This window comes from Eretmochelys imbricata, chromosome 25 (assembly GCF_965152235.1).
Source record: "Eretmochelys imbricata isolate rEreImb1 chromosome 25, rEreImb1.hap1, whole genome shotgun sequence".
In the NCBI taxonomy this organism is placed as follows: Eukaryota; Metazoa; Chordata; order Testudines; family Cheloniidae; genus Eretmochelys; species Eretmochelys imbricata.
In genome coordinates this window covers 12,406,564-12,430,403 of record NC_135596.1, presented here as the reverse complement: position 1 = coordinate 12,430,403, position 23,840 = coordinate 12,406,564, and the positions used below count along the sequence as shown (strand labels likewise).

Below are 23,840 nucleotides of genomic sequence, written 5' to 3'. Positions count from 1 at the left end.
GCCCGGCTCAGCCCGCTCCCTAGATCCTCCATCACCAGAGAGCCCCGCCCGCTTCCCTTATCTCCCTGTGGAAGCTGAGCCACCCGCCTCACAGCATCAGCAGAACCCACTTAATCCTTGCCAGGCTGGATCAGCACTTGCAAAGAGGCTGGGATATTATGGGGATACAAGGCGAGCTTAGCACTGACAGTTCCCTTGGGGTATCCATGTTGGGTCAGTCCCACGGGCCACCCCGTCACAGTGCAGATGCTGTGGGTCTTGTGCCCTGTTCCAGGCCTTGGCTCCCCCCAGCAATCTCTGCCCCTTTTGTGTTTCTGCAGACGTGCCGCAGCTGTCAGCCCTGATCCAGAAGCTGGTCCCTGGCTCCCGGCTGGTGGAGGATATTGGCCATGAGGTGCTGTACGTCTTGCCGTATGGCGGCGCCAAGGATGGGGCCTTTGGGGAGCTCTTCCGGGAGCTGGACGGGCGCCTGGGCGAGCTGGGGATCTCCAGCTACGGGATCTCAGACACCACCTTGGAAGAGGTACTTCAGCTCCCTCCCAGCATCCCATCCCCTGCCACCAACTGTGCACTTATCCACACCCCAGCATTCTACTCCCATGTCATATGGGGGCAGACCATACGTGGATCCAGACTGTTATCCCACCCCTCGTCTCACCAGATCAGACAGGAGGCCCATCAAGATCAGTCTCTCTCCTCCTGCTCTACCAGCTGCACCGTTAGTCCATCGCATCTGACACCTTGTCTCCTGAAGTGGCCTATACCTGATGCTTCTGAGAAAGACAATCTGCCCTCCACAACTCACCTGGTTGAGGGCAGAGAGTGTGGACAAGGGCGTAGAGTGCGAGGGTGTGACGGGTTTGGGGTGCCGCTGAGTCAGCCTATTCTGCCAGCCTGGGTCCCCTTTACCTGGCCTTGCTGGGCTAGGCTCACAAGCATTTTCCAATCAAGCATACAGGCAGGGCCACCCCCAGCTGCACAGAGAGACAGAATCCTAGAATATCAGGGTTGGAAGGGACCTCAGGAGGTCATCTAGGCCAACTCCCTGCTCAACGCAGGACCAATCCCCAATTTTTTCCCCAGATCCCTAAATGGCCCCCTCAGGGATTGAACTCATAACCCTGGGTTTAGCAGGCCAATGCTCAAACCACTGAGCTCTCCCTCCACTCCCTCCAGATCCACTCTGGAAAGATTCCACTTTAGGGGCTCACTCCAACATCCCAGTGCCCACTCCCTTTAAGGGGTACAAACCCAAAGGTTTTATGAAATTCGCCCCCTCCCTCAATGTGGAGGGAGATATGCACAACTTCTTGCCCCCCTGCCAGTTAGAAATTACATAAACTGGGTTATGTTATCAACAAGCAATAAGTTTATTAACTACAAAAGGTGAATTTTAAGTGGATATAAGAGATAACAAACAGAACAAAGCAGATTACTGACCAAATAAAGCAAAATACGCAAGCTAAGCTCAATATCCTTAAGAAACAGGTGACAAAATTTAAATTCTCACCCTAAATGTTTTAGGCAGGTTGCAAAGTTTCTGTGGTTCAACGTTCCAGTTATATTCCTTTTCAGCCTGAACCCCGTCTCAGTCTGGACTCCCCCCTTGCCGTCCCTTCAGGTGGCTTTAGCAGTCTTTCTTCTTGGGCAGACAGGCCATGGAGAGGAGTTGTCCCGCTTGCCTTCCTCCCCACCCTTAAATAGGATTTCCTTAAGGCTGGAATCCTTTTGTTCCCAAACTTGACCCCCCCCCCCTTCCCTTCCAGTGAAAAGTTACAAGAAGTCCCAGATAATGTTTAGTACCGGGTGACAAGACCACCTGTCTCTGTAGAGTCCCAGTGTCCACGAGTCACAAGTCAGTATGTTCTGCAGGAAGGCCAAGACTTTTCACAGTCCATTGTCCTCGCTGATGGGTCGTCAGCCCTGTCCGGCTTTTCCGTTGTTGTACCAGAAGTGTTAGCAGTGACGGCAACTTCAGGAACAGAAACGATACAGCCATACAGATTGGATGATCACATTCAGTAAACTGTAACCTTTCCAATGATATCTTACAAGACCCGTCTTGCATAAAGTACATCTCAGTTATGTCATAGTCGTATCGTGTCCATATTTTCATAAAAAATATGGAGCGAAATGTGTCAGAGGGCTGCAGGAAAAGCCAGCTAGGAAATCAGTTGGATCTGGATGGATTTTTCCAGCGAGGACATGGTGGAGGGCGGGGGAAATGCTGCCGTGGCCTCGTTGCTGGCAGCAGAAACTGTGGGACCGTCAGTGGGCTCTGGGACGCTCCCTGCCCTGTGGAGTTGATTTGCTGAGGGCCCACTGTCCTTTTTTCTCCCGGTAAAACACCTTTCCGTTCCTGTTTACCCTCTGTAGATCTTTCTGAAGGTGGCTGAGGACACAGGAGTGGATGCTGACACCGCAGGTAAAGACATTGGCAGCCTCTTGGAAAAGCTTTGAGCATCTGGGGGCCCAAGTTAACGGCCGTGCGAGTGGAAGGAATGATCATTTTTCTAGTGCCTGGACTGCAGAGGGGATAAGAGACCTGCTACTGCTGCTAGCTAAGGGAGTTTTCCTTTAGCTCAGGAGGTAGAATCATGCCATTTTTAGGGCTGAAGGATGAGAGTTCTAGACTAAGCTCCTGTACTGAAAACTCAGCTCTGTTCTCTGCAGCCCGTGGCTCCTGGGAGAAGGATCTTCATTCAAACTGCAGTGGGGCTCAGCCTTGGGAGATGGACCCAGTTATTTTCCCCAAACTGTTCTCACCCCATCTCTCCCTGGGGTGCTCAGGGAAGGCACGGGGTGCAGCTGGGTAGCCCAGGAAGTTGCAGGGTCACTGTGCACTCAGTCGGGCAGCTGGCACAGCACAGCCTCAGGGTGCTCGGCAGGGCCATACGAAACAGGCCTCCTGGGACTCCAGGCTGCGCCGGCCTGGCTTGCAGGGACTATAAATCCCAACACGGCCGAGGGGCCAGGCTGCATTGCATGGCGGATCCTGTAGTCCCTGCAGGCTGCTCCTCTGGGTGGCTGTAACGAGGTGTCACCAGGGCTGCCCGGAAGGGGGAACAAAAGGAGCAGTTTGACCCGGGCCCCCCATTTGTGAGGGCCCCCAAACCTGAAATTTGTCCCCTGGCCAACTCCCTACGACAGGCAGGCTGTAGGGCAAACCTGACTGGTGCTGCCAGCCTGCATGCCAGGTGGGAACACCTGGAGTGGGGAGCTGGACCCTGCCCCATGGGACGGGAGCCATGGCTATGGGGTGAGTGGGGGGCTCGCTCTCCAACCCCCCACCCCCGGGACTTCCCTCAGTGGTAAGTTTTTGGAAGGATGGGGGCGAGGAGCTCAGTTTCAGATTTTGCCCCAGGGTGCCCCCGCCCCCCCGCACACACACACAAAATCTCTGCGCGGCCCTGGGTTCCACATGCTTTTTCTGGCCTGCCCATGGTGTGATGCTCTGGCCCTGTGTCTGGCAGGCTCTGGGGGAGCCCCCCAGCATGTGAGAACGGCAGCCCCCGCCTCCTCCTACACACTGCGGACGGTGAGCGAGAACGGGGACATGGAGGCAGCAGATACCGAGGCGGGTAAGGGGGCACAGCCAGGCTCCGGCTCCTGCTGGTGGGGGGGAGCACTGAGCTCCGTAACTGACCAGCCTCCCATCTGCCCATTGGTGTCTCTCTCGCCTGCGCCGGGACACCCCCGCAGGGACCTGAATGGTGGGAAACGGCTGGTTCTCTGCCCTTGCTGGCACTGGTGCCTTCTGGGTGCTTCTGAAGCACCCGCCTTGCAGTGCTAACGGGAGCCAGGGGCTTCTGGGTAACAGATGGAATGGCGGGGGGTGTGTGTGTGAAATTGTTGTGGGTCTAGCCGGACGAGAGCGAAAGGCCCCGTCCCAGGAGCCGGTGCAGCCAGCTGGCGTGGGGGCCTGGGAGTGGCTGGGCAGGCATTGCAAGCCCCCAGGCCATGGTTCGCAGCATGGGGAATCCAGCGCCATGCTAGTCAGTTCCCCTGCCCCGGCTCTGGTGCCCCGGGGAAGCTCCCCACACAGCTACGTGAGACCTGTCCTCTTTCTCTTTCTTTGCATCAAGTCAAAGGATCCAGGAAAGGTAGGAGGCTGGGCGGCGGGAGGGAGGGGGTCCAGAGCTCTCCTTCTCCCCATGGGAGGGGCGGAAGCCTGGACAGGATTCGGCCCTGGGTCCTGAGGCATCTTTTCTGAGCCAGACGAGGGACATGTTCCCCTATGGAAACGCATGTAGAGAGCCCGGCACCCCCATTTCCCCGTGCATTGCCTCCCGCCTTTCCCCGCACATGACCCGGCTCCTAGCGCCCTGCCCAGAATTCACCCAGCTGCCCTCCAGCACCCCCAGACACGGGTCCCTGGAGACACAAAGTGGCCTGGAGCCCCAGGCTGCCCATGGAGCAGGACGCTGGTGGGGCGGGGGGCTGCCCTGGGCATTGGAGCCGCAGGCAGGGCTGACGGGGGTGTCTCTGGCTCTCCCTCTTGCAGCTGAAGAGCCCACGGAGACCGATTTCCTGCACAGCCTGGATGGCAGAGGCTCCCAGCAGGTGCTGGGCTGGGCCCTGACCCGCCAGCATCTCCGGGCTCTTTTCACCAAGAGACTCCTCTACGCCCGGCGCAGCACCAGGGGCTTCTTCGCACAAGTACTGCGGGCTTCTCCTCCTTAGCCTGGGCACTGCCGGGAAAGGGTCGGGGAAGTGTGTGTGTGTGGGGGGCTCTGATGGGGGGTGTGGGAGGGGAGCCCCTCTGCAAGCATAGGGTGCAGGGCAGTGGAGCATCGGGGGAGGGGTGTGTGTGTGTGGGGGGGGGGTGAATGGAACGTGGGGGGCAATATTCCTGTGTGAATGTTCTCCCCCTACCAGTGGGTCAGGCCTGCATCCTGGAGCTCTGATCCAGCCCCTGGAGAATCCGGATTCTCTGGCTGTAGGATCCTTGACTTGACCTAGGGTGTCCTAGCACCCTGGCTGCAGGATTCCCCTCTTCCCCAGCCCCAGCTCTGCCCCAGCCCGAGGGGCCCTGGTTGCGGGATCCCCCTGCCCAGCTCTGACCCTGGGACTATGCCCTGGCTCAAGGGGCTCAGCCCGGACCGTCCCCCCTGCCCAACTCTGACTCCAGCCCCTGCCCACAGATCGTCCTGCCGGCTGTCTTTGTGTGCATCGCCCTCCTTTTCAGCCTGATCGTGCCACCCTTCGGGAAGTACCCCCCACTGCACCTGGAGCCCTGGATGTATGGGGAGCAGTTCACCTTTTTCAGGTGCGTCTCATCCCAGCTGGAGTGAGGTGGGGGGCAGGGGCTGTCGCCTGGGCTGTGCCGGGGCAACGCCGGCTGGGAGGATTCTCATGGAAGTGGCCCCTCCGCTCCATCTGTTTCAGTGATGACTCCCCGGGGGACCCTGATTCTGTGCAGCTCCTTGGAGCCCTGCTGGCCGAGCCGGGCTTCGGTACCAAGTGCATGAGGGATGCCCTGGAGGGGTGAGTACCCCCCAGCCTGTGCCCCTCCCTCAGGCAGCATGTATGGGCTTGGGGGGCAATTACTGCCGCTGGGAAGGGACCCTGTGGGGTTGCACCTGCTTCCTTGCCAAGAGCCTCGGAGCGGAGCCCAAGGTGGCTGCAGTTCCCTGTGCTTGCCATAAGGAGGCATCCTCGCGCCAGTTGGTTCTGTTGGGCCAGACACTTCCCCTGTGCAGCTGCTGCTGTCTGGGCCGTGTTTGTCCTGGGTTCTAGAGTGGCGTCCGAGGAGTGAACACACTGGGCCTGCCCAGGGCTGTACCCCCCGCCTGCAGGGGTCCATGCCCCCCGCTCTAGCCTGGAGCTGGGGCCGGCTCGGAGCTCGCTCCCACTCAGCTCTGTGGAGAGCAGTAGGCTGGGCGCTAACCAGCGGCCTTCTCCCCACCCGGGGTGTTCAGGAGAGCGCCTTGCCCGCCGGCATCCCACGAACGAGGCTTCTGGACCCCCGAAGTGCCCCGGTCCCTGGCCGAGGTTTTCCGGAACACCGACTGGACGCCAGCCAACCCCTCCCCGGCCTGTGAGTGCAGCTCCCGGGGGGCCAGGAAGATGCTGCCCGACTGCCCCGAAGCAGCGGGGGGGCTTCCTCCTCCACAGGTAGCCGGCCACTCCCACCTCCCCTGGGGTTGTCGGGGTGGGAGGGCGGCGAGGGAGGCTCAGCCCAGAGGGCAGAAAACCGCCTGCCCAGAGCGGCCAGGAGCTGCGTCAGACTGGGCCAGGGAGTGCCCCGCGTGGAGACTGGCAGCTGCCATCGCCCGGGTCTCACCCGCTTCTATTCCCCCAGCGTCACGGCCGGTAGAGGCTGGGTGGGTGGAGGGGGGTGGCTCCCAGTGGACTCCGTCGGGGTTGGTACTAGACCTTGGCACAGCGTGGCCCTGGGGGCCCTACTAAGCCCAGCCTGGGACGATGACGATACCAGTCCCGTCTCCTGTCTGTCTGTCGCCGTCTGTCCTCCCGCCAGGTGCAAAGGGGCACCGGCGACATCCTCCAGAACCTCACAGGCAGGAACATCTCCGATTACCTGGTGAAAACCTACCCCAAGATCGTCCGCCAGGGGTGAGCACCCGGGGGATCCTGGGGACTGGTCCAGTCTGGGGAGGGCTCCCGTCTCTGCCTCCGACCTACAGTTCTCCCTTCCTGCCCCCTCCAAATCCCAGCTGAGGCTGCTGGGACTGACCTGGTGGCACAGAGGCCTGTCAGTGCAGCAGCCAAGGGCTGACTGGGCCACCAGGGCCTGAACTGTCCCTCCCCAAGGCTGGGGCCTGCGTTCCAGGCCGGGCGGGGGCATCGCTTGCCCTGGGACTCCTCCAGCTGTCCCTGATCTGTGGGCGAATTGCTACCTCACTCTCTAGGGCTGTTCATCAGGCGTTTGGTGGCTGTAATGCAGGGACAGACCCACCGAGCTGTGCTAACGGCTCCCCGGGCATTTCCTTTTTGTTCCTGCAGGTTGAGAACCAAGAAATGGGTCAACGAGCAGAGGTGAGAGGGGCAGGGGTGGGGGGGGAGCTGGGGTATGAATTGTTTTAGTAAGACTGTAAGGGTATGGGACTGGGAGCCAGGACTCCTGGGTTCTGTTCCCAGCTCTGGGAGGGGGCTGGGGTTTAGTGGCTCTGATTGAAGCTCGGGGATCTACTGCTGTGGAAGGGGGATGGCACCCCCAGCATCTCTGTCTATATGTCTATGCATATAGCGTGCCCATCACCGCAGTATCTGGTCACCAGATAGTCTCCCTGTCATGTGCCAATGCACCTGATCTCCCATCGTCACAGCCTGGGGGTGTCTCCCGGCCCTAGCCCCAAGGTGCTGGCCCGAATCTCCCAGGGCAGGAAGAAGCATGAGGGGGCACGCCTGGGTTCCTGATCCTCCCTCCCTGCGCCCACCCTCCCAGGTACGGCGGCATCTCGCTGGGTGCCCATAGCTCTCAGACCCTGCCCTCGGCAGAGGAGGTGGATGGTGCTGTGCGGGAGATCCGGGCTGTGCTGAACATCACAAAGGTATAACCCGATGGATGGGATGGGGTGGGGTAGGGCAGGGCAGGGGAGGGGGACAGAATCAGTTTCCTTCCTCGGGGATTTGCAATGAGTCGGAGAGCTACCCTGGTTGGAAGGCGGCATCCGCCACATGGGACTCTTGGCAGGGGTGGTAGGTCTGGGGCAGGGCTGGGGCTTGGGATGGATGGCATGGGGCGGGACAGGATGGGGCTGGCACGGGGCAGGGAGGCTCGTGAATGGCTCATCGATCTGGTTCCAGTCCTGATCTCCCTTTCCGGCCCCCAGGGGAGCCCCATAGACAGGCTGCTAGGAAACCTGACCAGCTTCATCGAAGGGCTGGACACGCACAATAATGTTAAGGTCAGTTTGGGGACGGAACCCCACTGTGGGGGGAGCTCAGGGGCCTGTCACCCTCATGGGCAGCATATTCTAATCCTCCGATGCCAACCTGAGAAGGCCAGAGAGCAGGGATGGGAACTGGGTGTCAGGACTCCTGGGTTCTATTCCTGGCCCTGGGAGGGAGTGCGGTCTGGCAGCCAGAGCCGTGGGGAACCGGGCCTCAGGACTCCTGGGTTCAATTCCCAGCTGTGCTACGGTGGCAGCGGGTGAGTCACAGGGTTCGAGTGGGGGGCGAGCTCGACGCTGAGTGTTGCCGTTACGCTGCCATGCGGCCACAGGTCTGGTTCAACAACAAGGGCTGGCATGCCATGGTGTCCTTCGTCAACGTGGTGAACAACGGGCTGCTGCGGGCCAGCCTGCCCCCGGGCGCGGAGCCCTGGCGCTACGGCATCACGGCCATCAACCACCCCCTGAACCTTACCAAGGAGCAGCTCTCGGAGGCCGCGCTGTGAGTACAGGGGAGCCTCGGGGTGGGTGGGGATTGGGTGGGGCTCTCGCTGGGTGGCTGGCTCATCTTGCTCTCCCCTCCCCATGGTAGGATGGCCACATCAGTGGATGTGCTGGTCTCCATCTGTGTGATGTTCGCCATGTCCTTCATCCCCGCCAGCTTCGTCCTCTTCCTCATCGAGGAGCGGGTCAGCAAGGCCAAGCACCTGCAGTTCGTCAGCGGCATGAAGCCCAGCGTTTACTGGCTGGGCAACTTCGCCTGGGACATGGTGCGGGGCAGGCCGGGGGGCTGGAGATCTGGGGAGTGGCAGGTTTACACGGGAGAGGAGGGATTCCATGGATCTGGGGGCGGGGAGTGGGGGATATAGCTCTCCAGCACAGGGTCAGGCTGGCATCTGGTGAGGCTCACAGGCAGGTTCTCACCTGCAGGCAGGACCCTCATGAAGGGAGGCAGGTGTCAGCCCCAACATGGCTGCATGCCTGGGTAGGTTGTCAGCAGAGGGGATTGAACCTGGGCCCTCTGGATTGAAACACCTGAGGCCCCTGCTGCCGGACCTAAAAGGGAGGGTTCTGTTTGCTGAAGTTGTAGCAGGCTCATCAACCTCCAGGGTGGCCCGGTCTCCATGAGCCGAGGACAGCGCGCCGCACAGAGTGGGTGTGGGCTGCGCAGGAAAGCCTGCGCCCAGGAGTGGGGCTCACCGCTGGGCCAATGAGAGGCCCTGAGCCAGGACAGGGTGGGCACGCTGGCTCAGTGAGGGCGTGTGGGGTATGCAACAAACTCAACGCCAGTGGCTACTGCATGGTCAGAGTCGGGGGAGGAGGGGCTCGCTCCCTGTCTGGAGGGGAGGGAGTTGGGGGGTGGCTTCAGGCCTGTCCTCATTAGAATCCCCCCACCCAACCAGGGTCGACTGGGTCACACCCGCTGCCTCTTCTGCTTCTCCCCACAGTGTAACTACCTGGTCCCAGCAGGGCTGGTCGTCCTCATCTTCCTCTGCTTCCAGCAGAAGTCCTACGTGTCCTCAGCCAACCTGCCCTCCCTGGTGCTGCTGCTGTTCCTCTATGGGTGAGCCGGGGTGGGCGCGGCCCCCGCCTGGCCCTGACGACACGGGGAGCAAATGCCCTGTGCAGCCGGGGAGCTCGCTTTGTCTGTTGGGGTCAAGGGGGATTCTGTCCTATCCTGGGGAGTGGGACCAAAGGCTCGCCCTGAAGGGGAAGGGAGCTAGCTGGCCCGGCCTGGAGGTTTGGTCCAGGCAAGCGTCCATGTTTATTCCAAGCCTCAGGGGCCTGCAGCCTGGGCTTGCATTCCTGGGACCGGCCATCTGAGCGAGGCTGAAATACCCACTCCCTACACTGGACCTCAGGGCGTTTGCCTGGTAGGTCTCTCTCAGGGGTGGATTACAGCTAGCAGCCCTGCCCTGGAGGACCGAGCCTCCGGCTGGAGCCTGGCCTGCTCTGAACAGAGCGGGGAGGTTGCGCGGTTTTGTGGGACATTGGTACCTTGTCTCCCAGCCCTGGTTTGCGGCATGGGCTTGGTTCCTTGGTGCCGGGCCGGGTGTCTTTTGGCTTTGCTGCAGCTCTGTTCCTCTTCCACCCCAGCTGGTCCATCACGCCGCTGATGTACCCGGCCTCCTTCCTCTTCAGCATCCCCAGCACGGCCTACGTGGTGCTGACCTGCGTCAACCTCTTCATCGGCATCAACGGCAGCGTGGCCACCTTCGTGCTGGAGCTCTTCATCGACCAGGTGAGCCCTGCACCCTGGGGGCTTCCCTGGCCCTCTCGGGCCAGGCTGCACGGTGGGGGTTTTCCAACCCAAGATTAACTAGCAACCGCCCAGGCCCCCAACCTCAGCCCAGTGCCTGCGATGAGGTGAGTTCAGCTCCCGGGGAAGGGGACTCCCAAGGAGATGGTGGGAGCCCCCCCCGTGCTGGTGTCACAGAGCTGGGGCTGTCCCCTGAGCCAGAGTCTTCTGCTTTTTCCCCCCGCCCCGGGCAGAAGCTGAACCATGTCAACCGCATCCTGAAGAAGGTTTTCCTCGTCTTCCCGCACTTCTGCCTGGGCCGGGGCCTCATCGACATGGTGAAGAACCAGGCCATGGCCGATGCTTTCGAGAGGTTCGGTGAGTGGCCTGAGCCCAGAGCGTGGGGGCTACACGTTCCCCCACCCCAGACTCAGCATGAACGGGTAACACCTGTGATCCCTGCGCCACTCTCCTCAGGAGCATCTGTCTGTCTCTGCCTAGGTTCTTAGGCCATGGCCATCACCGTGGTATCTGACCCTCTGCCGTGCACTGACTCTGTCCTGTCCCATGCCTCCCCCATGCACCACCCCTTTCTTCTTTTCAAGCCCTATTTCCCCTCCCAGGAGACAAGCGTTTCGTGTCTCCGCTGTGCTGGGACCTGGCTGGGAAGAACATGTTTGCCATGGCTCTCCAGGGCATCGTCTTCTTCCTCTTCACCATCCTGCTGCAGTACAGGTTCTTCGTCAAGCTCCGGTGAGGGGCCGGCGGGGGGCGGCGGGAGCAGCAGATGGGCTTGCGGCTGGGGTAGAACTCCAGCTCCGGCCAGCCTCCTCCCCGAGTCACTCTCCCCGTCCCTGCCATAACAGGGTGGGGAAAGCCAGTTGTTCATCTACCCCTTTGTTTGACACTACACCCCCTTCTCCCAGCTCCCCACCAGTCGTTGGGGTCAGGGGCTGGGCTGGCAGAGTTAACATCTCAGTGACATGACCCAGGGAGGGCGGAGATGCCACCTCCGCTTGCCGCATCCGTCTGTCCGTCCAGGCCTCCGAGCCAGATCTGCATGATTTTACACCCCCACCCCCTGGCTGCTGTGTGGATGTACCCTAAGTGATTTAGAAGCCTAGGTCCCCTTGGCTCTCACCCATGTGCTCACATGGTCACTGTAATATCTGACCCTGCTCACACGGGCCTGTCTCCACAGCCGGGACCGGATTAGACCAGCAACTCTTACCATGAAGACAGGTTTCAGAGTAGCAGCCATGTTAGTCTGTATCCGCAAAAAGAACAGGAGGACTTGTGGCACCTTAGAGACTAACCAATTTATTAGAGCATAAGATTTCGTGAGCTACAGCTCACTTCATCGGATGCATAGAATGAAACACTCTGTCTCATCCTGCTGAGGTCTAGTTGGGACCCCTCCCATTTGGCAATCTGGGACCCCCGACACCTGATCACAGCCCCCAGGTCAAGGACCCCCCAGGATTCCAGCACCGTTCATGGGATCTCCAAGCTCCCTAGAGCCCGTGCTAGGTCTGAGCGTCATGGCAACCGTGCAGTCCAACGTGCCATTCTACACCGCTCGCCCTCATGGGACGTCACCCTCCGTTCGCATCCTGGTTTGAGCCATTCCCCCTCCTTCCCTTCAGGCCTTTTGCCGTTAAACTTCCCCCTCTGGGCAGGGAGGACGAGGACGTGGCCAGGGAGCGGGAGAAGATCACAAGTGGAGCACGGCAGGGAGACATCCTGGTGCTGCATGACCTGACCAAGGTGCGGAGGGGGCGGGTGGAAATGGGCAGCGATGCCACTCCTGGAGCAGCCTGTTCCTCAACTCAGGGGCGGGGGGCATCATCATCTGCCTCCCACCGTCACCCCCAGAGGAGGTCGTGGCTCTTCCTTGTGCCACTTTTTTCTGTTTTATGGAAAAATTTAATGAAAATAAAAATTTTCCACAGATTTTTTTTTTTTTTGGCAGCTGTTCAAATATCAACAAATCTCAGTTTGGAAATGCTCCCACAGGGCCCCATTCTCTACTATGGGCCAGGCCCCCCTGATTGGACTACACCTCCCATGAGCCACCACAACCGCCTCCCCCATTGGCAAGGGCAGGCAATGCACCTAGGGAGTCCCTGGCCATGGTGCATCATGGGAGATGCAGTCCAGCTGGGGCCCCCAACCCATAGAGGAGAGCGGAGAGATGAGGCAATTGAACTACACGTCCCATGAGGCTCTGCGGCGGCATGAGCCAAACGGGAATATTTCGGTTTTGGGGCGTTAGTTTTCTCTGACAGCCATCTGAGTTTTCCCGTGAACGCAGACCCTTCCTGTGAATACGTTCGGTTGCTCACAAACCCAGTGTCCTGCCCAAAAAAAAAACAGTTTTGGTGACCAAATTTTCAATCCACCCTCGCCCGCGACCCCCCCGGCTCTCTCTGGGTCTTTCCAAGGGCGATGAACCCATCCTGCCAGGAATTAGAACTCTTCCCCTTGCCACCAGTCCGGCGGCCCTGGAGCTAATGATTCAGAGCACCAGGAAGCGGTGGGGTCCCATGCGATGTTCACCGTGGGGTCCACACACTCGCTGCAGCAGGTGCTTGGCCTGCATTCGCACAGGGGGGAGGGCTCCCGCACAAGCCCGCGACTCCACGCTCTCCCCACGTGCTTCAGGCCTGGGATGCTGCTCTCAGGCTCTTTCCATTTCTCTCAGGTGTACTGGGCGAGGAAGAAGCCGGCTGTGGACCGCCTGTGTGTGGGAATCCCCCCGGGGGAGGTAAGGCAGCTGGTGGGCCAGGTGCAAGGCAGCTGGCTGTGGTTGGGATTAAAAGGGCAGGTAGCCCTGGTCCATGGAGCGAGAGGTTCGGAAGCAGGTCGATGTGGGGAAGCGGCTGGCTCAGGCCCATGTCACACCGGGCACAGGGGGATGGAACAGACGGCCCAGTGAGTGTGTCCTAGGGAGGAAGAGGTGACGGGGAGGCCCCCCCCCAAATCCTGGCCCTGAGCCCCAGTCCAAGTGCTGTTCTCCTTGGGGCCATCGGGGAGGCCCCTCTTGGGCACTTCCATGCCTCTTGGAAGGGGGAGCCAGGCAGGGTGGGTGGCTTAGGGGACAGTTTGCCTTTAACCCTGTGTTTGGTCCCGGCGCAGTGTTTCGGTCTCCTGGGGGTGAACGGCGCTGGGAAGACGTCCACCTTCAAAATGCTGACTGGGGACACGGAGGTGACCCTAGGAGATGCCTGTCTGAAAGGGCACAGGTGAGTGGGGAGGGGCAGGCAAGGTGTGGTGCGGGGCAAGTGAGCACTGCTGGGGGGGTGAAGGCAGGGACGACAGGTAAGTGCAGACGAGATCATGGGGGGGGGCAGGTGCAGGCCCCGGTGAACGGGATAGGTGAGTGTTACAGGGAGAAATGGGGGACGGGACAGGAGAGCGCCTGGCTGGGGGATGGGTGGGAAATGGTGCAGAGGGGAGCTCTGGAGGAGCAGGATGGGGTCAGGGTTGTGCAGACGGGAGAGGGGGGTCTCTGTGTGTGGTGGAGCTACGGGGCAGGTGCGTGCCGCGCTAGGACGAGAACCGGGTCTCTCTCTCTCGCACGCACGCCCCTTCCTCCTGCCCTCAGGCTGCTCTGCTGGGCTCTGGCAGCCCTGGGGACGCCCCGTTCTCCCAGCCCCTCCCTGCAGATTCGTTTCCCCGGGGCCCCGCTGCGGGACGCCCCCTCCAGCTGCTCGGTGTCTCCGTCCTCGCAGCGTGCTCCGCGACTTGCAGTCGGTCCATCAGAACATGGGCTACTGCCCCCAGTTCGACGCCATCAACGACCTGCTGACGGGACGGGAGCACCTGGTGTTCTACTGCCGTGTGCGAGGTGTCCCCGAGGAGGAGACGCCCAGGGTAAAAGCCCCCCCCGCCCCTTCCTGTCCCCCCCCAAGGCAGGAGAGACGCCTCCTCAGCCTCTGTGCTTCTCTCCCTGCAGGTGGCTCAGTGGGGGGTCTCCAAGCTGGGCCTGGCGCAGTACGCCGACAGACCCGCCGGGGGCTACAGCGGGGGGAACAAACGCAAGCTCTCCACGGCCATCGCCCTCCTCGGTGCCCCGCCGGTCGTCTTCCTGGTCAGTGCTGCCGGGCAGCAATGGGCGCCTGGACGTTACTCCCTCGGGTGCCCCTAGCGGGCACCCTGAGTCAGCCCCCTCCAGCCACCGTCGGATGAGAGGGGGAAGGCAGCTAATTTGCACAAAGAAAAGGAGGACTTGTGACACCTTAGAGACTAACCAATTTATTTGAGCATAAGCTTTCGTGAGCTACAGCTCACTTCATCGGGAGGAGGTATTTTTTCATGCTTTGTGTGTATATAAAAAGATCTTCTACACTTTCCACAGTATGCATCCGATGAAGTGAGCTGTAGCTCATGAAAGCTCATGCTCAACTAAATTGGTTCGTCTCTAAGGTGCCACAAGTCCTCCTGTTCTTTTTGCAAATACAGACTAACACGGCTGTTACTCTGAAACCTGTAATTTGCACAGTTATCTGCATATGCAAACCCCAGCCCTGTTGATTTGCATGGTCATTTAACATGGGGACGCAGCCTTGATGTAGCTGACCTCCCCTGTCGGGCTCTGTTCCTGGGCCCAGGCTGTGACTGGAGCCATAGCTGCACCACAGCCCTTGTTTACACCACTCTGGCCCTGGGCGCCCCGGGGATTTACACAGCCAAAAGCGAGGCGCAGGGGCCTTCGTGCCAAGCCCACTGGGCTTCCCACCCCGACACGTCCTTGGTCCGGACAGGGCCAGGGCTGACCCAAAGCTGCTTTCGGGGCTCGTTGCAGGACGAGCCGACCACAGGGATGGACCCGCGAGCCAGGCGGTTCCTGTGGAACTGTATCCTCAGCGTGATCAAAGAGGGCAGATCCGTGGTGCTCACCTCCCACAGGTAAGGGAGAGGGCTGAGCTGCTTGTGCATCCCTCCCTCTGCACAGAGCCTCAACCCTCCCCCCATCAGTAACTAGCCCACCCCCCCAGCAGGCGAGTAGCTGTCAATCCGCCCTTTTGCAGTAATTCCCTTTGTGCCGTGCACAGGGTTGGGGCAGGGCTGAGGCATGGGTGAGGGGCAGGGAAGCCAGCGCTGCCCCTGATCTGTGGCTGAGCCAGGGGTTTGCAACTGGGGGCGCTGCTGCTCTCCCGCTCCCTGGCAGGGGTAAACAGCCACCCGCCCCGCCAACATGAGCTAGCTGTAGCCCTCTGCAAGTCCGTGGAGCTACGACTTGCCCCAGCTGAGGGCCTGGTCCGGCACTCAGGTGGGGAGTACGTTCTCCACTAGCCCATGCTGCCCCCCCACCCCCGGGGAAGAGCCCAGTGGAAGCGAACATGGGGGGCTGTTGGGCAGGGGAGGAGTGTGGGGTTGCCGAGTCGGGGGCGCTCACGCCATCACCTCTTCCCTCCGGGCAGCATGGAGGAGTGCGAAGCCCTGTGCACCCGCATGGCCATCATGGTGAATGGCCGGTTCCGCTGCCTGGGGAGCGTGCAGCATCTGAAGAGCAGGTAACTTGGTGGCATCCTGCCGTTCTCCAGCCCCCCCCTTCGCATCCCTCCCCAGCCATGGCCTGCGAAGCCCGGCCGGTAACGAGTTGGTCTCCCTGCCCAGCCAGACATCTCCTGCGCGTAATTTCCCCAGGCTCTCCAGGAACCCCAGTGCGGTGCAAAGTGCCCGCTAGGGACCGAGCTGCACTGGGAACGTTTCAGAGACCTTGATGGGGTGGAGAGGGAATGTCCATGCCGGCGCCACCTTGCAGCAGTGGCCAGGCTGAGGCAGGGAAGGAAGGAGCTGAACCCACCCTCTGCTCCCCCTAATGAATCCTCCTCAGGGAGCTGGCAGTCCCAGCACCTTGGGCATTGGGGGTGGGGGGCAGCAGTTACCACTATCTGGCAGTCCCTGAAGTGAGTCTGGGGGTCTCGGTCCAGTCCCCTAATGGTCCTGATTGCACGACATTGCCACTGGCCCCGGTGGCGTTCCGAGTGGAGTGGCCAGGGAACGAATGGGCCATGGGTCAGGGTTGAGGCACGCGTGTGGGGCGGGGAATTCCCTGCTGCTCCCGATCTCTCCTCTCCCAAAGCTCCTGCTCCCCTCCCTGGCTGGGGTAACTCCCCCAGTGGTTGGAGCTCAGAGAGCTCCCTGCCGTGTTAACCCCTGGAGCCGCTCTCTGGAGCCGTCGGTCCCCCTCGCTCTGAGCAGCGGTCAGCGTGCGCCCGGCGTGTCCGCGAACAAAGCCGCCCACCTGTTTGCCGTAGGTTCGGCGACGGCTACACGATCACCCTGCGGGTTTCGGGCCCCAGGCCGGACCTGCTGCCCGTGGAGACGTTCATCCAGGACTCCTTCCCCGGCATCGTCCTCAAAGAGAGGCACCATTGCATGCTGCAGTACCAGCTACCCTCTCGGAGCTGCTCCCTGGCCAAGATCTTCAGCATCTTGTCCACTCACAGGGGCACCTACCGCATCGAGGACTATTCCGTGTCCCAAACCACGCTGGACCAGGTGAGGCCAGGGCCGGGTCTCTGCCCCTCTCCTCCAGCCTTGGGGATGGCAGCACCGCCGTGTGGACCAGGATCAAATAAATGGACGTTTCCCCTACTTCGAGCGTAAGGGACTGTCCTCTTAACCCTGTAGGTGCCAGATGGCAGAGCGTCCTCCCAACAGCTGGGATCCTCCCCAGGGGATCTCAGCGTTGTGAGGTGCCTCACCCCCGCCTGCCCTTAGCATGAGGCAACTTGTCTGTGCCTGCCGTGGGTCAGCACCCTGAAACCACCAACCACTGGTAACACCAGCCCTGTCCCCACTGGCCTCACTACCTCTGTACGGCATAGCGATAGGCACAGCCGAGCCCTTGAAGCATTCCCTGCTGGGTCCAGCCCCTCGTCCACCGAACCCTCTGGGAATTCCCACAGCCAGCACACGCCAGCTCACTAGCTATGGCCTAGGATGCAGCTCTGCAAATGTGCCGCACGTCCATGTATTTCCAGTGGAAACCAGGCGAAGGGCATGACCAAAGAGCAGAGATTCGAGTGAAAGCGGGTAAGAATATTGGAACCGAAGGGTCACATAGAACACAAAATCCTACCCCGCTTTCTAGAGCCTCCGCTTAGCTAGCTGGTTCCCTTCCCGTCTAAAGAAGTGTCTCTCACCCAAATTTCTCTCCAGCATTTTCAGGTGATCCTACTTGAGCCCCCTCTTGTCACGTAGCAAACTCACTGTGCGTTTACCTCCTCGGGGAAGGATACCAAGATGTCGTCTTCGTCCCCCAAATGCACCACAGCAAACTTTCAATATGCACCTCCAACTAGTCCCCCCCCCGGCCCCACGGGGCCTGTTGTTTCCCTTTTTCTGTAACTTTTCTCTCTCTCAATTCTCACAGTCCTTCATTAGCATGCGGTTCAGCCTGGAGAGTGGAGGTCTACGGTGAACCAGACACGACTCCATTCACGAGTCCCCAGGCTGTGACCACTAGGCCAGCCTGCCTGTCACCCCGCCTGATTCTCTTGCTTTTGTCCCTTTCCCGCTAGGTGTTTGTCCATTTCGCCAAGGACCAAAGTGAAGACGAGCCCCTGCCGGACTTGGCACCCCTGTCCAAGCCCCAGCCCCCTGACCCCTGGAAGAGGATCACCCACTTCCTGGAGGACGACAGCTACCAGGAGAGTGCAGTCTGAGACCCTCCCCCGGCCAGGAGTGTAGCCAAAATACAGAGGGGGGGCTTCTCTCATAGCACCAGGGCTCCTCCTACTTGGGCAGGGTGGAGGGAAAGCCCCACCTACCCCTAAAGCTGAATCAATAAAACACGCATTGCTCCTAGGGGGCAGAGGCCCCCAGCTGATGCTCCTCACCCCACATCCGTGGCTGTCCCTCCAGGGGAGTGACGCAGAGCCCCCTAAACCTGAATCAACAGTGCAGAGGGGGTAGTGCCTGACTCCACGGTGCCCTCTGGGAGCAGCTCCTGCCAAGCCCCCACCCTAGGGTGCAGGGAGCTTTCCTGGGAGTCACCCCCTCTCCCAGCGAGCAAGGGGTGGGGTGGGGTGAGCCTCCTTATGCCTTAAGTGGCAACCAGGAGGTATGATCTGCCTCCCACACTCCCAGGGCTCCAACGCCCACCTCTGCCCTGAGTTTGAATCCCAGGCTGGGCCCGTCAGGCTCTCCTCCTCGGGCTCCTGTGGCTGGCTCCTTGCAGGCACAGCTCTCGCTTGGTATTTGTACTGCGCCCTGCCCCGGTTCTGGGTGGGCCGGGGGCGTGGATGTCACCCCTTGCCCTGCCCAGCTCCATGCACTTCCTGCCCACAGTAGGGCCCAGGGGCCTTTCTCAGAGACTTACCCGCATTAAACCAAGCCGCTTGGGCGCCCAAGGGGGAGGCTCGGCTGGACCCTGCGGGGTCCTTGGTCCCCTTCACTGCATTCTGCTGTGAGCTGCTGTTCGAACAGGCCACAGGGCTGCCCCCCACCCCCCAGTGACTGCAAGGCCCTCGCCAGCCGTGTGATGTCAGGGATCCTCTCTCTTCCTGGGGAGGGCGCTCCATTTCCCCTCCATTCCCCATGCTGCAGCCACCAAGGGGCTTGGCTGGGAGCCTGTCAGTAACACTCCTTCAGCTGCTGGGGCCGTGAGCCCCTCCTTTCCGCCCTGCCCCAGGGCTTAGCATGCTGCATCCACTGGTGGCCTCCCATGGGAACATCCCTTTGCGTTAATCCTTCCTCAGACCAAGTCGCTCTCCCAGCACGAGGCCCCGAGCTGCTATGCCCCTGCCTGGAGCCTGAGCTGTCCCTAGGCGGGGAGGTCTGTGAACCCCAAGGCTTCCCAGCTACCTCCCCTCCTGGCTGTTCATGGGCCAGATCTTGGCTCCTGGTGGGAGCGGTGGTGAAGGTCTCACTGAGCGGGAGTTGGTCCCTGATCCCTGGCACCTTCCCTGGCAAGGCAGGGGCAGTGGCCCTCACTCTTCCAGTCCTCCTTTGGAGGAGAGAACAGCTGATGCCCGCCTCCTCTCCGAGGCGGCCTGCTTTTCTGTCCGTCCGCCCCATCACTAACAATGCAGTGACCTCCCGTCCCCAAAGACGATGTAGCATTCTCCCCGGGCGCTGTCCTAGCACAGACTCCGCCCACTCTCACCACCAGCCCCGCCCACCATCTAAGTATTGTATTATCCCCTTTTAAAATGGCCCATGTTGCCATGGCCATGGCCGGCCTCTTCTCCCAATGGTCCGAGAAGCAGGCAGTGGCCGCTGACGACCTTCTGTGGCGTTTGTGCCCTGGGCGTTAGGCTGGGCTAGGGCATCGCCGCGCCCCAGCCGACTGTTACAAACACCTGAGCCGATGCCCCTCCACACAACGCTGGCCCCAGGCCCCAAAGAGGCGTGACCCTGCCCCCATGCCCCATCCGCTCTGCCCTGAGGGCACTGGGGCTGGGCTCTCTCATGTAGCTGGTCTGTTCTTTGGTATTTATAGAGCAGAGTCCGTGGAGATTTGCGTGAAATACTAAGCGAATTAAATATACGCACACAATAACCCCCAGTCTGGGGGTGGAATGATTCTATCTGGGTGTCGGGGTTTGTTCTCCAGCTCATCCTTCGTTTCTCTCTTTCCTCCCCTGTTCTGTGGGTCTAGGGCACTTAGCCAGCCCCATTTCCACAGGCTCTGAGCAGCTGACAATCTTGAGTATATTTATCCTCACTACCCACCTTGCGAGGGAGGGCAGGGCTTTAAACCCCATAGCACAGCTGGGAACTGAGGGCCAGGGTTACAAATCGGGCCCTCAGCCACTTGTCCAAGGTCACAGGGAGAGCTGGGACTTGCAGCCAAGTCTCCCGGGTGCTAGCCGCCCACTAAGTGTTCCTAACTCACCTGTTGCCCTAGTACATAGGGGCCTAATGTAAGTTAGCATCTTCTAGCTGCAGGTTTTCAGTACTTGGAGAATAATTAACCCCTCAGGCCCTGTGTTTAATACCCTTTATTGTGCACAAGGGCAAATTGTGGCACAAGGAGAAGCGATTTGCCTATGGTCACTGGGACAGAACCCAGGAGTCCTGACTGTTCCCTCACCTCTAACCATTGGATTCTCTTCTCTATACCTGCAGTGAGTTCCACAGGTTAATTCACCCTATGGAACCAAGTGACTTCTTTTCCTCTGGTTCAGAGAGGTGGCCTTTGCATTTCGGTCCCCGTCACGCACACATCCCGCTTTGTCCTCACTGGGGGATGGGGGCGCACAGAAGTGGACCACCAGCTACAGATCCCTGACAAGCAGGGGGTTAACTCCTGGCTGAGCTATCCCACCGGTGGCCAGGGTGGAGTAAGAAGGCCAGGACCAATCAGGCAGAGTTAGAAATCCAGCTGTCAGGCCTGGCAGCAGAGTGGGGGAAGGTCAGTTCTTGGTGTAGAGCTGGGGTCTTCCTGGCCACGTGGGTCCAGGAGCCTCTGGCTCCTTCACCCTGGCCAGAGGCTCAGGAGCTGGGCCGGAGGGGCCTGTGCCCCCCCCCGGATCTTCTCTGGCTCTGCTGCTGGCTGTACTGGGCTCTCCTCCAGCAGGGCGGTGCTGCTTTGACATGGGACGGAGCAGGTTTGCATGACCCAGCTGCTCTCGTCCTGGGGCTGTCAGCGGTGGGTTTTGGGGCAGGCTGCCTCCCTGGTGTTGCCAGCAATGGGGCTGGAAGAGAACAGGAGGGGTGAAAGGGAGGAGATGCCAGGAACGAGGAAACAGGGAGCTGGAGGCCTTAGTCCAGGTCCTGGTGAGCAAGTGTCCCTGGCACAAAACGCCTCCAGCCCCTGTGGCAGTCTGGGCCATGGGATGGTGCCCCACTCCTAAGCCCCGGGGGAGATGCCTTCATGGCAGCACAGACGCAGGGGATAGTGTGTGCTGATGGGGCTAGAGGTGTTTTTGGGCCCCAGGGGTTTCACCAGCACTCGATTCCCAACTGGATCCGATCCTTAAGAAAAGGGCCGAAGGGCCGGGGTGTCTGCATGGTACAGACGGCGGCGTGCAAGCACCGGGGAACTGCTCCCCTGGCTCGGGGAATGTGATCTGTCTTGTTTTGGCCCTATCCTCTGGCTGGACTGGGCTCGGTGGGGGGCAGATCCCCCGAGGGCAGGAATGTCCTGTGGTGGCTGGCTCTGCCCCATCTCATTCTCTTGCAGGGGCCTTTTGCCAAACCCCACCGCCCCCTCCCTGTCTCGCTGCGGCTACAGCCCCGCCTGCGCTGCGAAAGCCTGAGGCGGGATTGTCCGGTTCCTAGGACACGGTTACGTGGGCTTGAAAAGGACAATGATCTCACTGCCACGGTGGCAGAACAGCTCTGCCCTAGGCTGGCATGTCAGAGGCCTGGGTTCATTGTGCTCTGGATGCATCGTGCCCTTGTGGTATTTGGGAAAGCTGAAGTGTGTTGGGACCTGCTGGCACGCACCTGCCCTGCCGGCCAGGGTGGGATCCCTCTGCCTCGCCTTACTCTGGGACCTGCAGAAGGCAGGTTCCCTATCCTCATGTTCCTTCTCCAGCTCCCAGCTCCCTGGCCCGGTTAAGGGATTCAGAATCTCAGGCTGCCGTGGTCTGCAGGGGTAGGAGGAGGGGTACACGGGGGTGGGGAGCTCTTGTGGATCCCTGCAGAGCTGAGGGAAGCAGAACATCTCCTCCCTCCCCCCCCCCCACGTGCTGGAAGGAGGGTGGCTTGGAGGACCCGCGTGAGCCAGCATGGCCAAGAAGCAAGACACCCCCCGAGGTTCTCCCCGTGGCTCACCTGCCTGTCCTCCAGGTGAGCTTCACCAGTCTCCTCTCTGCAGCCGCAGGATGCAGCCCCACGGCCTTCCTGTTCCTCCTCCTGGCATCATCCCTCCTGTTCAGCGCAGGCTCCCGGAGCAAACGCCACCTCTCCCCTCTGCAAGGAGACAGCTAGCTGGGCTCTGCCCCTTGGTGCTGGGATGGGAGCCTGGTCCTCGCCTCGCCCCCCACCCCCCAGCTGTGTATCATCTCCTCACGGGAGCGCTCTGGTGCTCAGGGTAAGGGAGACAGGGAGCCCCTCTCCCCGTGCCCATGCAGGAGACCCCACTTAGGGCTTGCATGCAGTTCTCCGGGCAATCACAATTTGGGGACTTGTGAGTAGCAGGGGGGCAAGGAGCCAGGACTCCTGGGTTCTATTCCTGGTCTAGACTTGCTGAGTGAGCTCAGGCAAGTCCCGTCCCCCTCAGTAAACTGGGTCTGGCGATAGCTACTCTCAGGGGGGTGAGGCTTAGCTGAGTGTCTGCAAAGCCCTCTGTGATCCCTGCATGGAAGGAAGGGCAGAGGGTTACTGGCACTGGCTGCTTGAAGTCTTCCCTGAGCCCCAGCCCTGTGTTCTCAGTTTCTCGTCCCCCTTCTGTTCCGCCTCCCCTAGCAAGGGCTCCTGGCCCGAGCCGAGATGCAAGATCTGGGGCGCTGAGCATGTCAAGCGGCAGGGGGCTGGCTGAGGGAAGGCAGCGCGGGGTGTGACATCTCCAGGATCCCTGAGGTGTCCGGTTCAAAGCCAGCAGGGGCAGCTCGGCCTGAGGCCTCACAACGCAAGACGGTCGCCCCTGCACGTCACCAAAGTCCCCCCGGCACGTCTAGCTGTGTCCCACCACCCCCAAAGGCCTCGACTGACACGTCCCCAAGCGCCCTGCTGCAGGGGCAGGGCGAGTCCAGGAAGGTGCCCCGGGGGGCTGGGGAGGGACCTAGCTTGTCGGCGCGAAAGCTCTTTCGGGGGCGAAGCTGCAACCAGGTCTCCAAGCAGCCTGGGCGCGCTCTGTGGGGTTCACTCACTCGTGGGGCGAGGCAGACACTTCCCCCTGCAGCTCCTTGCGCAGAGACTGCAGAGCCTGAGCGATCAGCTGGTGGCTCTTGCTGGTCGTGGTCTCCCGGAGTCGCTGCAGGAGCAGACGCGTGGGGAGCTGGATGTCTGGGGAGCGCTCTGGCCTCAGGAGGCTGCCCGCTCCAGCCTGGCTGAGAAAGAGAGAGGGAGGAGTGGGGCCGCCCCGTGCCTGTAACGCGTGCACCCCCACTCCGCCCCTGCGGGGGCTCACTGCAGTCTCAGGCCCCATGGTGGCCACCTTCCAACGCCCCTAAGCAGACAGATCCCGTGTGCAGGGGGCACGCTGGCGTGAGGGGGCGGCGAGGTTGTGGGAGCCGCCCACTGCTCCTGCTAATGCCCCTTCGTTCGTCCCTTGCGGGAAATCCCATTGCCTGGGCTTGGTGCAAATTGCTGCAGGGCTTCGCTTGGCGGGGCCTGGGGACGGTGAGCGGAGGAGCGAGCAGACGCTGGTACTCACCGTCTCCGCCGAGCTGCTGCACTCGGGGGGCAGCCGCTGCTCCGCTGGCTCTGGCTGGAGGCTTGTCTTCGGGAAGCCCGCTGGAGACGTGGGCTGCCGCCTCGGAGCAGCCCGGCGGGCGAGCGCGCCGTCCCTCGGAGCCGGCGCCTGGCCCAGGGGCGGCTCATGCGCCGCGGCAGCCTGGCCGCTGTCTGCGGGCTGGGCCGCTGGAGGGGGCAGAGCGGTGACCCGCTGAGCCTGATCTTCTACGGGGCTGGCTCCGCTGCCGCCGGCGCGGCCTCCCCTGCTGGGCTGTCCACGCTCCCGGGGAGAGCGCCCAGCGCGACGGGCGCTCCTCGTCTCTGAACGCCCCTCCCAGGAGTCCCAGGGCTCCGTAACGGCCTCCAGCACGGGGCGAAGGTCGACCAAGATCTTCCTGAGCTTGGGCTTCTCCCTGTTGGCTGCATCTCTGGGCCCCTGGGGC

At 61.2% G+C, this 23,840-nt stretch overlaps 2 protein-coding genes across 3 annotated transcripts in view; one reads left to right on the top strand and one right to left on the bottom strand.

Annotated features, from left to right (window-relative positions):
• ABCA7 (ATP binding cassette subfamily A member 7) overlaps positions 1-19,600 on the top strand; it is a 49,254-nt gene extending 29,654 nt beyond the window's left edge. The window contains exons 25-50 of the mRNA XM_077842162.1: positions 321-523; positions 2,377-2,425; positions 3,474-3,581; positions 4,505-4,659; positions 5,145-5,269; positions 5,389-5,487; positions 5,922-6,117; positions 6,482-6,576; positions 6,967-6,999; positions 7,409-7,514; positions 7,797-7,871; positions 8,189-8,358; positions 8,449-8,626; positions 9,305-9,420; positions 9,954-10,098; positions 10,350-10,473; positions 10,719-10,848; positions 11,742-11,862; positions 12,800-12,862; positions 13,234-13,340; positions 13,703-13,971; positions 14,054-14,188; positions 14,903-15,006; positions 15,522-15,614; positions 16,362-16,605; positions 17,631-19,600. Of these exons, the coding sequence (XP_077698288.1) occupies positions 321-523; positions 2,377-2,425; positions 3,474-3,581; positions 4,505-4,659; positions 5,145-5,269; positions 5,389-5,487; positions 5,922-6,117; positions 6,482-6,576; positions 6,967-6,999; positions 7,409-7,514; positions 7,797-7,871; positions 8,189-8,358; positions 8,449-8,626; positions 9,305-9,420; positions 9,954-10,098; positions 10,350-10,473; positions 10,719-10,848; positions 11,742-11,862; positions 12,800-12,862; positions 13,234-13,340; positions 13,703-13,971; positions 14,054-14,188; positions 14,903-15,006; positions 15,522-15,614; positions 16,362-16,605; positions 17,631-17,662 (3,275 nt within the window). The 3' untranslated portion in view covers positions 17,663-19,600. The remainder of the gene's footprint in view (positions 1-320; positions 524-2,376; positions 2,426-3,473; positions 3,582-4,504; positions 4,660-5,144; positions 5,270-5,388; positions 5,488-5,921; positions 6,118-6,481; positions 6,577-6,966; positions 7,000-7,408; positions 7,515-7,796; positions 7,872-8,188; positions 8,359-8,448; positions 8,627-9,304; positions 9,421-9,953; positions 10,099-10,349; positions 10,474-10,718; positions 10,849-11,741; positions 11,863-12,799; positions 12,863-13,233; positions 13,341-13,702; positions 13,972-14,053; positions 14,189-14,902; positions 15,007-15,521; positions 15,615-16,361; positions 16,606-17,630) is intronic.
• A 439-nt stretch (positions 19,601-20,039) lies between these two features.
• On the bottom strand, positions 20,040-23,589 carry LOC144280254 (uncharacterized). Of its 2 annotated transcripts, XR_013348758.1 has the most exons (4): positions 23,378-23,589; positions 22,872-23,047; positions 21,835-21,972; positions 20,040-20,750 (listed from the first exon to the last, which is right to left on the bottom strand). XR_013348758.1 is itself a non-coding variant. In XM_077842143.1 (3 exons), the coding sequence occupies exons 1-3, from the start codon at positions 23,147-23,149 to the stop codon at positions 20,699-20,701; spliced, it is 468 nt and encodes a 155-aa protein (XP_077698269.1). In that variant the 5' UTR covers positions 23,150-23,589; the 3' UTR covers positions 20,040-20,698. The 2 variants fall into 2 exon arrangements, 1 of the variants encoding a protein (XP_077698269.1); XM_077842143.1 differs by having other exon boundaries at positions 22,872-23,589.
• Between the last annotated feature and the right edge of the window lie 251 nt (positions 23,590-23,840).